The following is a 16,053-nucleotide window of genomic DNA, read 5'->3' on the forward strand; positions in this document are numbered from 1 at the left end:
GAATAAATGAACGGTAGATATTATGAAAGAACGAATAACTGAACGGGAGATATGATGAATGAATGAATAAATGAACAATAGATATGATGAATTAATGAATACATTGACAGTAGATATGATGAATGAATAAATGACAGGTAGATATGATGAACGAATAAATGAATGGTAGATATGGGGAATTAATTAATAAATAAATGAACAGCAGATATGATGAATGAATGAATAAATGAATGATAGATATGATGACTGAATGAACAAATGAAAGGTAGATATGATGAATGAATTAATAAATGACTAGTAGATATTGTATTAATTGGTCTACGATAAAACTGAGAGCAGCAGACGTCCCATGCTCTCCACTGTCAAACACCTTTCACTCACTCACTCACTCACTCACTCACTCACTCACTCACTCACTCACTCACTCACTCACTCACTCACCCAATGAACAGTAGATATGATTAATTAATAAATTAACACTACATATGATTAATTAATTAATAAATTAACAATACAAATGAACAGTCCATTTGATGAATAAATGAATAAATGAATGGTACATATGATGAATGAATGAGTAAATGAACAGTAGATATGAATGATTGAATGAATGAATGAACGTTAGATATGATGAATGAATGAATAAATGAACAGTAGATATGATGAATGAATAAATGAAAGGTAGATATGAATGAATGAATAAATGAACGGTAGATATTATGAAAGAACGAATAACTGAACGGGAGATATGATGAATGAATGAATAAATGAACAATAGATATGATGAATTAATGAATACATTGACAGTAGATATGATGAATGAATAAATGACAGGTAGATATGATGAACGAATAAATGAATGGTAGATATGGGGAATTAATTAATAAATAAATGAACAGCAGATATGATGAATGAATGAATAAATGAATGATAGATATGATGACTGAATGAACAAATGAAAGGTAGATATGATGAATGAATTAATAAATGACTAGTAGATATTGTATTAATTGGTCTACGATAAAACTGAGAGCAGCAGACGTCCCATGCTCTCCACTGTCAAACACCTTTCACTCACTCACTCACTCACTCACTCACTCACTCACTCACTCACTCACTCACTCACTCACTTACACTGCCTCTCTCTCTCTCTCTCTCTCCCTCCACCTCTCTATCTCTCTCCCCCTCCATCTCTCTCTCTCTCTTTCCCTCTCTCCTGCTCCCTCCATCTCTCTCTCTCCCTCATCTTTCTTTCTCTCTCTCTTCCTCCATCACTCTCTCTCTCTCTCTCTCTCTCTCCCTCCATCTCTCTATCTCTCTCCCCCTCCATCTCTCTCTCTCTCTCTCTCTTTCCCTCTCTCTCCTGCTCCCTCCATCTGTCTCTCTCCCTCATCTTTCTTTCTCTCTCTCTCCCTCATCTTTCTTTCTCTCTCTCTTCCTCCATCTCTCTCTCTCTCTCTTTCCCTCTCTCTCCTGCTCCCTCCATCTGTCTCTCTCCCTCATCTTTCTTTCTCTCTCTCTCCCTCCATCTCTCTATCTCTCTCCCCCTCCATCTCTCTCTCTCTCTTTCCCTCTCTCTCCTGCTCCCTCCATCTGTCTCTCTCCCTCATCTTTCTTTCTCTCTCTCTCTCTCCCTCATCTTTCTTTCTCTCTCTCTCCCTCCATCTCTCTCTCTCTCTCTCTCTCTCTCTCTCTCTCTCTCTCCCTCCTACTGGCCCCCTCTCTCAGTCAGATTGATGGTAACATGGCATCTTTACAGCCTTGTATCCGGGCCTAACTTGCCCACCCCACATTTTCAAATAAAAAAGCAGACAATCCTGGAGCCCTCGTGATTCGACGTGTTCTTCTTCCTGGAGAGCCTGGTAATCTGAGCTCCATGCGGCGGAAGTGATGCAATTTTTGTCATAATGCAGCTGCGATCTTAACCAGGAAGGTGTGAGAGCGAGCAGGGGTATCAGTTTTTAGTTGACCCCGTGGTGTTCGTGCAAATAATATGACTACCGGTATTTTGCAGCGCAAAGCCGCAGCTGCTTTATTCACGTGTCGACTGAAAAACCAGAAAAGACAGAATAACTTAGAAGCGGAGACGCAGCTCCAACACTTCATCAGACTGGGACCTGTCTTAAAGGGGCCACGGTTAATACCGGCACTAACAGTTTTAAGGAATTACGTAGTCCTGTCCGTGTGTGTTCATCCGATCACCACAACCCGCCACAAAGACGCACGATGCCTCTCTCAAATATCTCAGCTTTCGAGACGCTGGACGGTGGATTTCCCTCGTTTCACGGGAGCTAGGCTAGCTGAACCCCTCTGCGGCCATGCATGGAGCTAACACAGTGAGCGCACAGCCCGTCACCATCTGTGCTCCACACGCTGGGGTGAAACGGGGATTGAAATTTCTCCCAAAAAATGTATCCCTCCGAGCTTCAAAAGAGAGAATCGAGTGAGACCAAAGTTGTGTGCATAGTTGTAAACAAAACGGGGCACTGACAATGCACGTCCCTAGAAAATTGGCAAAATAAATAGATGAAGGTTGAATGTACTTTGGTTTGGTCTGGTTTTGCCTCCGCAAAATGACAGTGCAACAACTTTTGTAAAAGGGTTTTGTGACGGGTTTTTTTTATGCAAACCTCTACTGAAACTTCACAAAAATCAGTAATTAAAGGTCTTAAAGGTCTCAATTCTTGAATTAAACGTTGGGATACCCGCGGGTAGCGTGTGTTCATATCCCACGGTAATTCATGTGCCGAATAAATCCTAAATCTTAAATCGGCACTTATCTGTGGTGGCTTTGTGGAGCACCGTGCCGCTGTGACCATTCCCCCCGTCAGGGAGTAAACTCTGCCAAAACCCGGCTTTGTGGTTTCCATGGCAACAGGGGACTCCTCCATTGACATAATGAGTCTCAATTAAGTTGCTAAAGAGACTGATTAGTTAAGCCTCTGAGTTTTATACAAAAACACGACACCCCCGGGGTCCCTCTGCACCAGCTCGACTGGAGCTGAATGCCTGATGAGCTGCAGGACAGGAACACACCCAGCCTGTAAAGTGTTGGAAAGTGTAGGAAAAAAGCCTGAGAAAGAGATTTATTTTAGGCTGAAAATGAAACTAAGAGCTTAACCAGGATGGATAGAAATGTCTTAGGGCACAGACCTGATGTCCATTGCACGCGACAACTAAGCCAGAGCATATTCTCTTAATTACTCATAATAATAGTAAATATTAGGGCTGCCCCCGCCTTAAGATTTTCCTAGTCGACTATTAGTCGTCGGTTCAAGCGATTAGTCGGCCCAGTTTGACAAGGCGTGGCTCCCAAATGGAGTTTTGTTTTTCCCGCGACCAACCGACCAATGAAAGACTTGGTCGAGGAAGACTCTTCTCGTCAACTAACATTTGGTGGACTATTTGGGGGCAGCCCTAATAAATATAGCTGCGGACAGCAATACAAGGGTTCCGGTTTAGTCTTGTTAGGTATGTATTACAGTTTTCCGAGTTTCCGTAATGCCAGGATCAGACGACACAAATTCAGCCTGATTTTGACCCGATTTTGTCGGGTTTTGTGGATTTTTGTCTGTGATGGGAAATGCTGTGTTATTTTTTTTTACATGACTTTCACATGCCACTTTAATGCACATATCTGTACATACATAGGCATATTCCCTCTATCTATTCCATTTTATTTCATTTTATTTTTATTGTATTTTATTCTATATATTTTTATCTTATTCTATAAGTATTCAACTTACTGTATTACGTTTTAGGAGTCAGTTAGTCGGTCTATTAGAAAGGAATTTTTTACTTTTATTTATTTCTTGAATCTTGACTTCATATAATTACAACACACATTGACTAGAATATATTAATACTCATGTCATAACTAAATACAATTCAGGGTAGCATATAACCAATTTAATGGTTATATAATACAATCTTATGTTATTACCAACATATTTTCGTGTGGGGCAACGGTGACGGAGTGACGGAGTGACGGAGTGACGTAATGACGCGGTGACGACTCTATGTGATTAATTCCAGTTTTCCAACTCCTAGTTTTCCGATGCGTTCCGAGTCCATGAAAAATAGACAAATTTATATTTTACGGCTGGCTCGAATCCCAGAAAGTAAGTAGGGACAGAACACCACATCTCACACCAGGTAAGATGCGAACAGAATGCGTTTGTTTACAAAAGGAGATAAAATACGAATCAAAAAGCCCCGTCCACATCAAGCCGGTGAGACAATACACACATACGCAGAGTCTCTTACTCCACAAACTCACCACTCGCTCCACCACCCGACCGCAAGTTTTACAACCTTGCCGTGTCGGTGATGCACCGACGTCCGGCTACTTCCAGCGAAATTTCATCGGTTTTTCACTAATTCCTGCTCCGTATGTGTATCGATTTGGATCAAACTTGAACCACAAGATGTCTGAGACGCCCAGGCTCTAACGACACCTCAACCGTGTCCGTAGCTGCAGCGGTTGTCCTGTTCCAGACATTTTGGCCCAAAAAATGCCAAGGAGGATAATGATAATAAAAATCCGAACAATAGAAATCGGGATGACCCCTAATAATAATAATAATAATAAAAATAATAATCATAAGCATAATCATAATCATAATCATAATCATAATCATAATCATAATCATAATCACGATAATAATAAGCAGTGCTAGTTAGTCAGTGGGTTGCAGCAATTGAAACAAAGACAGAACATCAAAATTGAATTTGCTGAAATTGCACTTCTCAGAATCAGAATCAGAGTTTATTTTGTCATATTTACATGTAGGAATCTGTCAGGGACGATTAGCATAAAAAACAAGTCTGAAAGTCAGATTTTTTATATATACATATATATATATACGTATATATATATATATATATATATATATATATATATATATATATGATACTAATAAAAAAATGGCCAAATATTTCTGATAGACCAACAACTTTGTGTAGCGTATGGAATTATCCCAGACATTCCTCTAAAGTCAGAGATTCAGTTCTTCAGCTTCTTCAGATGAGCACACGTCACTCTCACTAAAACCAGGGAGTGGATTGAATATTTGGGAAAATGTAAAGTCTGTTGCATTTCACTGCACACATCTGCTGGGATAACGGCTCTGACGTCATGTAATAATAACATAATATAAAAAAATATATATAATAATAATAATACAATCTCCACAGCCTCAAATCTCTGGCTTTGTTGCAATGGAATTCCTTTTTATTGCTGAAGATTCCCTCAGAACATAGCTTACACTTATCATTAATATTCATAACAGTAATATGATTTTCACCCAAATCAACATGTGTCAAGGCAAAGTATCATTTTTGAATTTTCTTTATTGCTGGTCAAATTGTCTGTTCAGTTTGGGTCTGAAAAGTGCCACTGCTTAGTATGTTTTAGCCTATTTCCTTGGTCCCATAGAGCTTGGCACATGACCTCAGAGTCATGGTTTACAAGAACTCTGCTCCAATCCATGTAAGAGTAACCTGAATGAAAAATGTTGTGCATTGATTTTGTTATTTATTTGACAAATTATTACTTGACTTGAGAGAATGAAAAGGCAGGACAAATCTAAGACTTGATTTGATTTGAGTGTCACGAGATCCTGACTGAGATCCTATCTTATTTTATCTTATCTTACCTTATCTTATATTATCTTATCTTATCTTATCTTATCGTATCTTGTCTTATTTTACCTTATTTTATCTTATTTTACCTTATTTTATCTTATCTTATCTTATCTTATCTTATCTCATCTCATCTCATCTCATCTCATCTTATCTAATCTTATCTTATCTTTTATCTTATCTTGTCTTATTTTATCTTATCTTATCTTATCTGGCTACCATGCCGTCCAATGGGGGCAAATGTTTAATCCGCAAAAAGACAGTCTTGATATATTATACAGGAGAAAAGTGGTTGCAAACCATGTATTTTATCAGGTTGTTTAAGTGTCGTTTTTATCGTCTTGTACCTAAATGGCTTCCTGTGCCGCTCCTCAGGCTTGGACGACTGTCTGCAGCAGTACATCCAGACCTTCGAGAGGGAGAAGGTGGGCGGGGACCAGCTCCTCCGTATCACCCACCAGGAGCTGGAGGACCTGGCGGTGTCCCGGATCGGCCACCAGGAGCTCATCCTGGAGGCGGTGGACCTGCTCTGTGCCCTGGTGAGTCCCCAGCCATCCCATGATATGTCTTGCGAGACGATGCGCAACAAATCAACATGGAAACGATCAGTGGTTCATTTTTTTAAATTTGACATCCAAAAGAAGATGTAGCTAAGTGTTGTTCTGTGTTATACTTCTTCTTCTTCTTCTTCTTTGGGCTGCTCCCGTGACGGGTGGCCACAGCGGAACTTCTGCCTCCAAAACCTTCTGTTCTGCGCATCTTCCTCCCTTTCACCAAGCGCCTGCATGTCCTCCCTCACCACATCCATAAAGCTTCTCTCTGGCTTCCCCTTTTCCTCTTGCCTGGCAGCTCCACCCTCAGCCTCCTTCTCCCAACGTAACTCTCATCTCTCCTACACACGTGTCCAAATCATCTCATTCTCGTCTCTCTCACTCTTCCACCAAACTGTCCGACCTGAGCTGTCCCTCCACTATTAATAACCATCATAATCATAATTATAATAATGCATTAACTTATCACCCTTTCTGCAAACGTGAGTTGCAATTTGCGAGTTTTTCGTGTCCGAAACATCGATTTTTTTTCTTTTTCTCCAAAAAAGTTATTTAACCTACTGGCAGACTTTTGGGTTGTAGGAGTATAATTCCTCTGTGGAGCCTGATGATGCATAACCTCCTCTACCTCCACCCCCGTCCACCACCACCTCTCGCATAATGACAATCTCACACCTCACGATTAATTTTAGATTCGGAGCCGTCGCATCACGGCTACGCATGGTTTCCGTTGAGATGCAGCGAGCTGCCGAGTGATCAGACAGAGGGGTGATATGGGGGCGGGGGTACAAAAGCAACCTAAAATGTGCTATGGAGGAGGCAAGATTGAACAGACAGAGCCAAATAGGCCAGGAGAACCCGGGGGTCAGAGGTCACAGATGTTATGTGGTTGTAAAGTCGCTCTTATCCTTCCAAAGCCCCTTATGTAAGCGGGATTTGGGTCTAAGTCTCTTCGGCGCTGCTGCATTAAATACGATTACTCCCCCCCGCCCCAAGACGCTCCCACACGACACACGCCCACGGGCCGGCACGTGCAGTGCGGCATTGTGGGTAATGCATGTTCAGCTTTCCCCCGACATTCAGAATGACAGCTGGAGGTGTGTGTGTGTGTGTGTGTGTGTGTGTGTGTGTGTGTGTGTGTGTGTGTGTGTGTGTGTGTGTGTGTGTGTGTGTGTGCGTGTGTTTGGGGGGACGGACGGATGTGTCGTTGAGTTTACCCCCACTCCTTCCATCTTAGGCCCCCATTTCACAAACCTAGAGGATCCATCATACTCCACTTTCAGTGAGAATAATGCTGTTTTAATTGTATTATTATGACATAACCATAATCATCTATGTGCACGTAAATTACATTTCTTATTGTCATGTCACATTAGGATAAAATAAATGTAATTCTGATTGTCGAATATATTATATTACATTTTATTAGCATATTTATATCATGTTTTTACTTGATTTTATTATCTTGTCTTTATATTACACTAGATATAGAAACTTTGGGGATCCTATTCCAACAGGGGAAATGAAGGATTGCATTAAATAGAGTAAGAATAGAGTAAGAATAGAGTAATAATAGAGTTATAATAGGTTAATAATAGAGTAATAAAAGGGTACATTGTCTGTGTAATCTGTATGAGCACTAAGGACGTGTTTCCACTACAGTACGTCAGTGAGAATTATTGGAGAATTGAGTGAATTCCAGAGCAGTAATTCAAAATAAATAATTGGCTGAGGGATGATCGTGATCGTTCATTGACTAAATTGACCCAAATCTTAAAACTAGTATAATATTTAGCTTTTTTTATTGCATGCATTTTGCTTGTTTGGATTTTTATTATTACCATTTGATTTGAGTTACTTCTTTTAATGTTTATTATTATTATTATCTTTTTTTTTAATTATTATTTTTAATAATGATAAAATTAATAGTGTTATTATTTTAAATGTTTTAGTCATTATTTATTATTACATGTGGAAGTCTCTGACGTATGGACGTACGTTTCTCACACTGACCAAACCACACCGCGTCCTGCAGAACTACGGTCTGGAGACGGAGAACCTGAAGACCCTCTCCCACAAGCTCCACGCCTCCGCCAAGAACCTGCAGAACTTCATCGCCGGGCGGCGGCGCAGCGGCCACTACGACGGCCACGCCGCTCGCAAGCTTCCCAATGACTTCCTCACCTCCGTGGTCGACCTGATCGCCGCCGCCAAGAGCCTGCTGGCCTGGCTGGACAGGTAGGAGGGAAAATACAGATAAACACTTAAAAATATGTTTTTAAAAAGCCCCGTTTAAATGAACCTGCACCTGACGCAGGCCGGTATGCTGCTGAACGGTTGGTCATCTTTGCAGAATTTTCACCATTTTTGGAAAAGTTATCTTAGCGCTCAGATATGTGGAAATATATTTACGAGGTATATTGACGTACAGCAAATATTATACACATATACTATTTTATATATGGCATTCATTCGCTGTGGAATGATTGTGATCCTTAATATTTACCTTTTTTATTAAATGCATTCTGCTTGTTTTCTTTGCTTTTATTATTACTTTTCGCCCATTATTTCAACGTGGGCTATTGCCATCATCAGCCTCTATTAATGTTAAGAACTTTGAGCTGCATGTTGTAAAAGTGCTATACAAATAAAGATTATTATAATTATTATTATAAGTTGAAATATGTGCAAACATATTTTTTTGCTGGGGTTAGGATGTGAGAGTTTGTCAACACTTTAGTTTTGTTAACAACTCAAACACACAAGTACTTTTAAAATGTTTTTCATTCTATATTATATTGTATAATGTACATTATTGTATTTAATATTTCACTAGTCGGGCAGGATTATGCGTCTAATATTAATGTCATAGTTTAAGTCATGGCCATGATAGGAAACACGGATTAGCATTTTGTTTTAGTAATGATGACGTAAGATATGAAGTAAAACTTGTTTCTATTGTGATGTCCTGCTTCATATGACCGTGCAGTGGGATTGTTCAAATTGGAAGCAGTGGAATTTCCCTCCAGTGAAGGATGCTCTAACGGTTCATTCCAGGTGCTACTGCTTTTTCAGGTCCCCGTTCGCCGCCGTGGCCGACTACTCTGTGACCCGGAACAACGTGATCCAGCTCTGTCTGGAGCTGACCACCGTGGTGCAGCAGGTGAGCCGACCGCACCAAGCAGATACACCACATTCAACGCGCTCCCGTCGCCAAGATTTGTTTTTTAATGAATCAATGTTGAACATGAATGGAGATATATGGAGAGCAATCGAATGCAGTTCTGCCTCTGAAACGGAATTGAAGGTCGTCTGTCTTTTACTTCTTGTGGGATGTGCACGTCTTCGTATCCGGGAGTTACCAACACTCCGGGGGTGCTTCTTGACTCGTGGAGTGGCTTCAAACATCCAGCGTCAGACACTCTCCCCCTTCACAGGCCTCTCGTCACTCTTCAAGTAGAATATTCTTTAGTTTTCTGAAGTATGAAGTACACCAATGGAAAACAGGAAAATATCTTCATTCAAACTATAGTCATTGATTCAACACATCGCCTGTTGCGCGTCAGATTTAGTCCTAATGCTCATAACGCAGATGGTTCATATTCAGTTCATATTCAGTTCAGATATGGTAGTGTTTAAATATTATCTAAACTATATCTGAACTATATATGAACTAGATCTGAACTATATATATACAGTATTGTTATATATAGCTATAGCTTCAAATATTGTTCAGATATTGTTCAGATATTGATTTTCCAAGGTTGCTGTGGGAGGTCATGTCATGGGAGAGGAGTGGAAACAATGAGATGTCACCATTAGTGGTGGAAGGAAGAGTGCATTAAAGTCAGATATAAACATAAATATAGACATAATATATATATATATATATTTACAGCGAGAGAGAGCGTCAGAACAGGATTCTTCATGTGTGACTCACTTGTTTTGTGTTTGTATGTGTGGGTGCAGCGGGGTTGAGGAGCCACTCTGCTCCCTGCCAGCATCTGTACCTCCTACACCAACAGCTACAGTTATAACAACATCAACAACAACAACAACAACAACAACAAATAAAAAACAATCTAGCTGCAGCCAGAAATACACAGGGTCCAGTTTAGTCGCATGGGTGCGTTATACTGTTTCCCAGGTTCTCTGAAACGCAGCACGATTTTCCAAGTTTACTTGAACGCAGCATGGGCTCCCCCCCGGTCTGTCCTCTCCTGGTCGCTCTTCTCGTGGAGCAACCACTATGCAGTCTGCACAGCGCAACCCTCCCGTCTTTAAAACAACCGTCCATGTTTGCCCGTAAACCAGAACTTCTCATTTTTATAACTCCCCACCTTTGGAGGGGAGAAGGAGAAGAATTTAATAATAATCCAAACAATAACAATTGGGTTCGAGCGCTATTAATATTCCAAATAATAATCGTCCACTCTATGCTTCATGTTTTCCAGGACTGCTCCGTGTACGAGACGGAAAACAAAATCCGGCATGTGGTGAGTGGCCTCCTCAAACTCTTCTTAAATACTTTTTTTTACCAGACTTTACATTTTAACTTGACTTCATCTGCTCCCCCCCCCCCCCCCCACACACACGCACACACACGCAGTGTAAAACTCTGTCTGGAGTGTGTGACCACATCATCTCCCTGTCCTCGGACCCCGTGGTGTCCCAGGCCGCCCACCTGGAGGTCGTGCAGCTCAGCAACATCCGCTCCACCGAGGGTCTGGTAAGACAGAGAGAAGGTCTTCTAAATTGTGTTTTTCTATTGTTTTTTCATACGTGATAATTTTTCCTAGTACGCTCAGAATGGTTGTTTGGGTTCCCCGAGAAAATATACTGACATTATATGAAATGATTCCACCAAAGCCCAATGTTTTACTCACACGACTTTTGCCAAATTGTTGGAATTCATTTTTAAGACACTTTATTCCATGTTATCGTGGGAGGAGCTTTACAATTCACAAACGATCGAAAGTCAAATAAGTCAAACTGGCCGAGATCTGTGTGCACCGTCCAGGACGCCTGGTCTCAAAACGCAATGGATCAAAAGAGTATCAGTCTGATTCCATCTGGGATTTCTGCATTCATATTGTTCCAGGAAGAAAAATTAGGAGGCGCTGTTCGATTATATATTCTAGTTCATGGATCATAATTCACGTCACTAGATCATAAACAAACTATCAAGTGACTGATTGAGTTGTTTTACAGCCGCAGTAGAAGTTACAGTGTCCACAGCAAAACCATTTGCTGTTTATTCTGCCAAGTTACATTTTCATACGAGGAATTTGTTGTGCGTTTCTCCAGACGCTTTTAAATTGAATTCAAAGCATAAAAAACGATTAATAGTCTGAAAAAATAAAAATGATTAAATAAGAATAAATAAATAAATAAAGTAAAATATATAATGAAATAAAAATAGCCGACTATACACCAATAGACATAAAATACAGAACAGAAATAGATTGAAACTGATTTCACTTAAAACGGCCGCGTGTAATGGCATAAAGGACACTCCCCCTTCCGCCCCTTCCTCCCCTTCCTCCGTTGGGCGACTCATCCTCGCGCTGACCTACACTCAGAGCTGAGTGAGTCGCTCGGGGCGACCACGAGCAAAACCCTTACGCACACACACACACAGACACGCACACGCGCGCGCACACACGGCACGCGATGCTCGTGGGGCATGGACGTCCTCTCATCCGTTCGATAAAACTTGAACACTGGGCAGAGTGTCCTAAAAATAAGCCTCTTACACTCGTCTTGTGTGCGTGCATCCGTGTGTGTGCGGTTGTACGTGTGTGCATGTGTGTGCGAGCGTGCGTGCCTGTGTGTGCGTGCGTGTGCGTGTGTGTGTGTGTGGTTGCGTGTGTGCTTCTGTGCGAGTCCATTCGGGGGAACTCTCTGACCGTCCTGCATGTAACAGGGAAACAGTGTTTCCAGATGAGCCCCAGTGTTGGTTCAGTCTGTTTGCTGCGTCGTGTGAGGGCGGTTCGTCATCCTCACGAACACCTCACGTCGCGACCTTTCCTACAGCGATATATTGATAATTGCTTGATATAAGAAAAAATGTATTTGAATAGTTTTGATATAGTACATCATCATTCATATATAATCCATTTGGAGCTCCATCTACACTTTGACTGCTAATATCGCTGAGAAAGTACAGAAGGAAAGATTCTTATTCAGCCTCAGTCTCTGCTTATCGGAGTGTTGCTGTGGCGCTGGCTCCAAAACATTTATTTGTCACGCGCTTTGAATTGTTCTACTGTAGCATCCTGTATTTAAACGTGCAAAACTAAAAAAACAAAACTAAACCAAACGAAGAATCTTGCCATCCAAAAATGGGGTCACGGGGCCAAAAGAATCGAGGAGAGCCACAGGAACTGTTCACAGAATATTTCAAAGCTTTGACCAAACTACTGCAGCAGCCGGCGTCTGTCCCCGCGCCGCCTCCCCGGCGTCTGTCCCCGTGCCGCCTCCCCGCCATCCGTCCCTGCGCCGCCTCCCCGCCGCCCGTCGCCGTGCCGCCTCCCCGCTGTCCGTCCCCGCACCGCCTCCCCGCCCGTCTGTCCCCGCGCCGCCTCCCCGCTGTCCGTCCCCGCGCCGCCTCCCCGCCGTCCGTCCCCGCGCCGCCTCCCCGCCGTCTGTCCCCGCGCCGCCTCCCCGCCATCCGTCCCTGCGCCGCCTCCCCGCCGCCCGTCCCCGTGCCGCCTCCCCGCCATCCGTCCCCGCACCGCCTCCCCGCCCGTCTGTCCCCTGCCGCCTACCCCGCCGTCCGTCCCCGTGCCGCCTCCCCGCCTCCCGTCCCCGCGCCGCCTCCCCGCCCTCCTTCCCCACGCCGCCTCCCCGCCACCCGTCCCCGCGCCGCCTCCCCGCCGTCTGTCCCCGCGCCGCCTCCCCGCCATCCGTCCCCGCGCCGCCTCCCCGCCGCCCCTCCCCGCGCCGCCTCCCCGCCGTCTGGGCTTCAGCTTGTCTCTGAACGGTCTCCCGTGTTGTGTCCCCCGCAGGGAATGTACATCAAGTCGACGTACGACGGTCTGCACGTGATCACCGGGACCACGGAAGGCGTAAGTCCAGTCCGGTTCTGTCTCCCCCACCCCCCCCGGAAGACCCGGCAGAGGTCTGCATGCCTCTGACGAAACGGCCTTCGGGGGAATCGAACCTTTACGGCGACCCGGGCTGGAGAAAAGCAGAAGACGGCGACCGGAGCTTGAAGCTCACATCTGAATAAAAAAGAAATAGGAAGTGTTACATCCCTCATTTTTTTTCTGTGGGGTGATGTGACTGAAACGGAATACGTTTTCGATGAAACGCTGACCGCGTGGGCTGGGATGGCGTTCCATATTACCCAGAACGCAGTGTGGCTGAGACGTTGTTATGCAAGTTCTTTTTATGGCGCCGTGGGCGCAGGTGCCGGCTCCGCAACAACCTCCCGACACCGATCCCTTTGTTTGCAAGTTAAACTTCTCGGTTGTAAATAAGCCTTAAATCTATTGAAACGGAGTGTGTGTCCGTTTGGGTATGATTTGGGTACAAAAAATAATAATAACAATAATAGCACCTTTAGCGTGTTGATCTTTGTGTCTCACTTTATGGTTTTGTAGATCGGTCGGCATCCGGCATCGTGTGTTTTGTGGGCATTGCTGTAGTCAGTGACATTTATTGTTTGTTAATTGTTTTTTGTGTTTTACGTTTAGTTTGAAAATATATGAAATTTAGACAAAATATACCCCCCCCCACTCTCCAGTCCCTGGCAGACCGCTGTAAGAAGATCCACGCTGGAGACGAAGTCATCCAGGTCAACCACCAGACAGTGGTAAGAGTGTGTGTGTGTGTGTGTGTGTGTGTGTGTGTGTGTGTGTGTGTGTGTGTGTGTGTGTGTGTGTGTGTGTGTGTGTGTGTGTGTGTGTGTGTGTGTGCGTGCGTGCATATGTCCTATTGTATTATAATCGTATTGGATACTATGAGAATTCAGTTTTTCTTTCATAAGGGCCTTGAGGACACTAGATACAAAATCAAGGCATGGTTTTTAGGTTAAACCAACCCTCACCAGGTACTAGACTGATCCTGAAGGGAGTGAAATGGACATCGTCATCGTCATCATCGTTGTCATCGTCATCCAGCTCCAAAAGCACTGAAATCAAAACCACTCAGTGCGCAGCAGGGCCCCGTTTCATCATTTCAATGTGGAAAAAGTCACTAAAATCCGACATACAATCCTACATGGGTGTAATACAGTATATAACACACTGCTCCATCCAGTGGAGTGATACTCTACTTGACCCCGCAGACTGCTGGCAGCTACATGCAGCCAAAATAGAAACGCTACCCCCCGCATCAACTGTGAAGGGTCGAAAATAAATGTTGAAAGTGCTTATATCCGACAAAAAGTCCTTCACTGTAGCATGGAAACTCAGTTTTGGACGTGATTAACCTCTAGCTGCTTGACTGTCGTTTTGTCCACGAAATGTGGCTGTTATATCCTAATAAATCCAACCAGGAGAGTTGAGGAGTCTTATGTTATCTTATCTTCATTTGTAGGTAGTACGTCAAGAAAATAGATTCATTTTAGGATTTTTTTAGGCCCACCTTTCCATAACAGCCCCATACTACCATGACCAATAACATTGATAAGTATTCGAAAAAGACGAACTGAAAATGTTTTCAGGAATTTAAAATGCCTGATGTGATAATTTTTATTTAAGTTGAACATTTTTTATCCGTCGGACGAAATACCAAAACCGGTGTCCAGCGCATGTGGGAAAAATCCGGGTTCAGAAAGTAAAATTCCACTCCGGGATTTTGAGTAACCATGTGGATTCAACCAATTAGCAGCGAGCCACAGTCCAACTTTCTGCAGAGTGGAGCTGGTCGGGTCGGTGCTGGGCTGCAACTGAAACACGGGAACAGGCGGTTCTACTTCCTGGACGTGGGCTGATCCTGGGCTGGGTTCTGTTTCCCCTCCCTGGTGGCATCTCTTCAGGTGGGCTGGCAGCTGAGGAACCTGGTGAACTCGCTGCGTGGAGACCCCGCCGGAGTGACCCTGACCCTGAAGAAGCGCCCTCAGAGCACGTTGAGCTCCACGCCCGCGCTGCTCAAGAACATGAGGTGGAAGCCCTTAGCTTTGCAGGTGGGACCCCACCCCCCATGTACCCTGACTTTATAGATTCCATATTTCGTGCTGTGTACCACAGAGTTTGCGGTAGAGTGTATTTCACTCATTCCTCTGACCACTCTATATGAACAGTCGTTGGGTAGTTTCAATCCCGTTTCTCAAGTACGGGAAGTCCGGACTTGCGGACTTATTAGTTCAGACTTGGCAAGTTCGACTCAGGAGTACAGACTCCTCTCCGCCATTGCCATTACCACCGCTTGGTGCCAAATGCATTCTGGGATACTTGGCTGTGACACAAGTCACAAGTCACCGCCGATGCATCCTCGATAAAATGGGCGGAGCAAGTCCACATCCGGGCCTTTGGACTGGACTTGGCTTGATGCGTACTTTGAATTGGAACATTGGAACAGTACTTGGGCTGCGACTGATGACGTTTCACAAGTCCACAAGGACACGAGTACAGACAGGAACGCAGATTGAGAAAGGCCCAGAGTGACGCTTGGTGAAAGGTCATTCTGTCGCTCTGCCTCTTCCAGCCGCTCTTCCCCCAGAGCCCGGCCAGCAGCACGCTCAGCACGCCGTCCGGGAGGTCCAGCTGCGCCCTGAAGGACCTGCACATCCCGCCGCCGCCCGCAGAGCCCTACACGCCCAGGTGGGGTGGATGCACACGCACGCACACACACGCACGCACACACACACACACACACACACACACACACACACACACACACACACACACAC

General features: G+C 44.0%; 1 protein-coding gene across 1 annotated transcript in view; it reads left to right on the plus strand.

Moving 5' to 3' along the window:
* Positions 1-16,053, plus strand: part of LOC307240143 (connector enhancer of kinase suppressor of ras 2-like) — a gene marked incomplete at both ends in the record, with an annotated part of 28,582 nt that overhangs the window by 4,059 nt on the left and 8,470 nt on the right. Inside the window, 9 exons of the mRNA XM_080013799.1 lie at positions 6,019-6,182; positions 8,230-8,432; positions 9,252-9,357; positions 10,649-10,690; positions 10,804-10,923; positions 13,205-13,264; positions 13,945-14,013; positions 15,181-15,327; positions 15,849-15,964. Coding sequence (XP_079869925.1) covers positions 6,019-6,182; positions 8,230-8,432; positions 9,252-9,357; positions 10,649-10,690; positions 10,804-10,923; positions 13,205-13,264; positions 13,945-14,013; positions 15,181-15,327; positions 15,849-15,964 — 1,027 coding nt within the window. The remainder of the gene's footprint in view (positions 1-6,018; positions 6,183-8,229; positions 8,433-9,251; positions 9,358-10,648; positions 10,691-10,803; positions 10,924-13,204; positions 13,265-13,944; positions 14,014-15,180; positions 15,328-15,848; positions 15,965-16,053) is intronic.

The sequence above is a fragment of the Zeus faber genome (genome assembly GCF_960531495.2).
Source record: "Zeus faber genome assembly, chromosome: 14".
Taxonomy (NCBI): domain Eukaryota; kingdom Metazoa; phylum Chordata; class Actinopteri; order Zeiformes; family Zeidae; genus Zeus; species Zeus faber.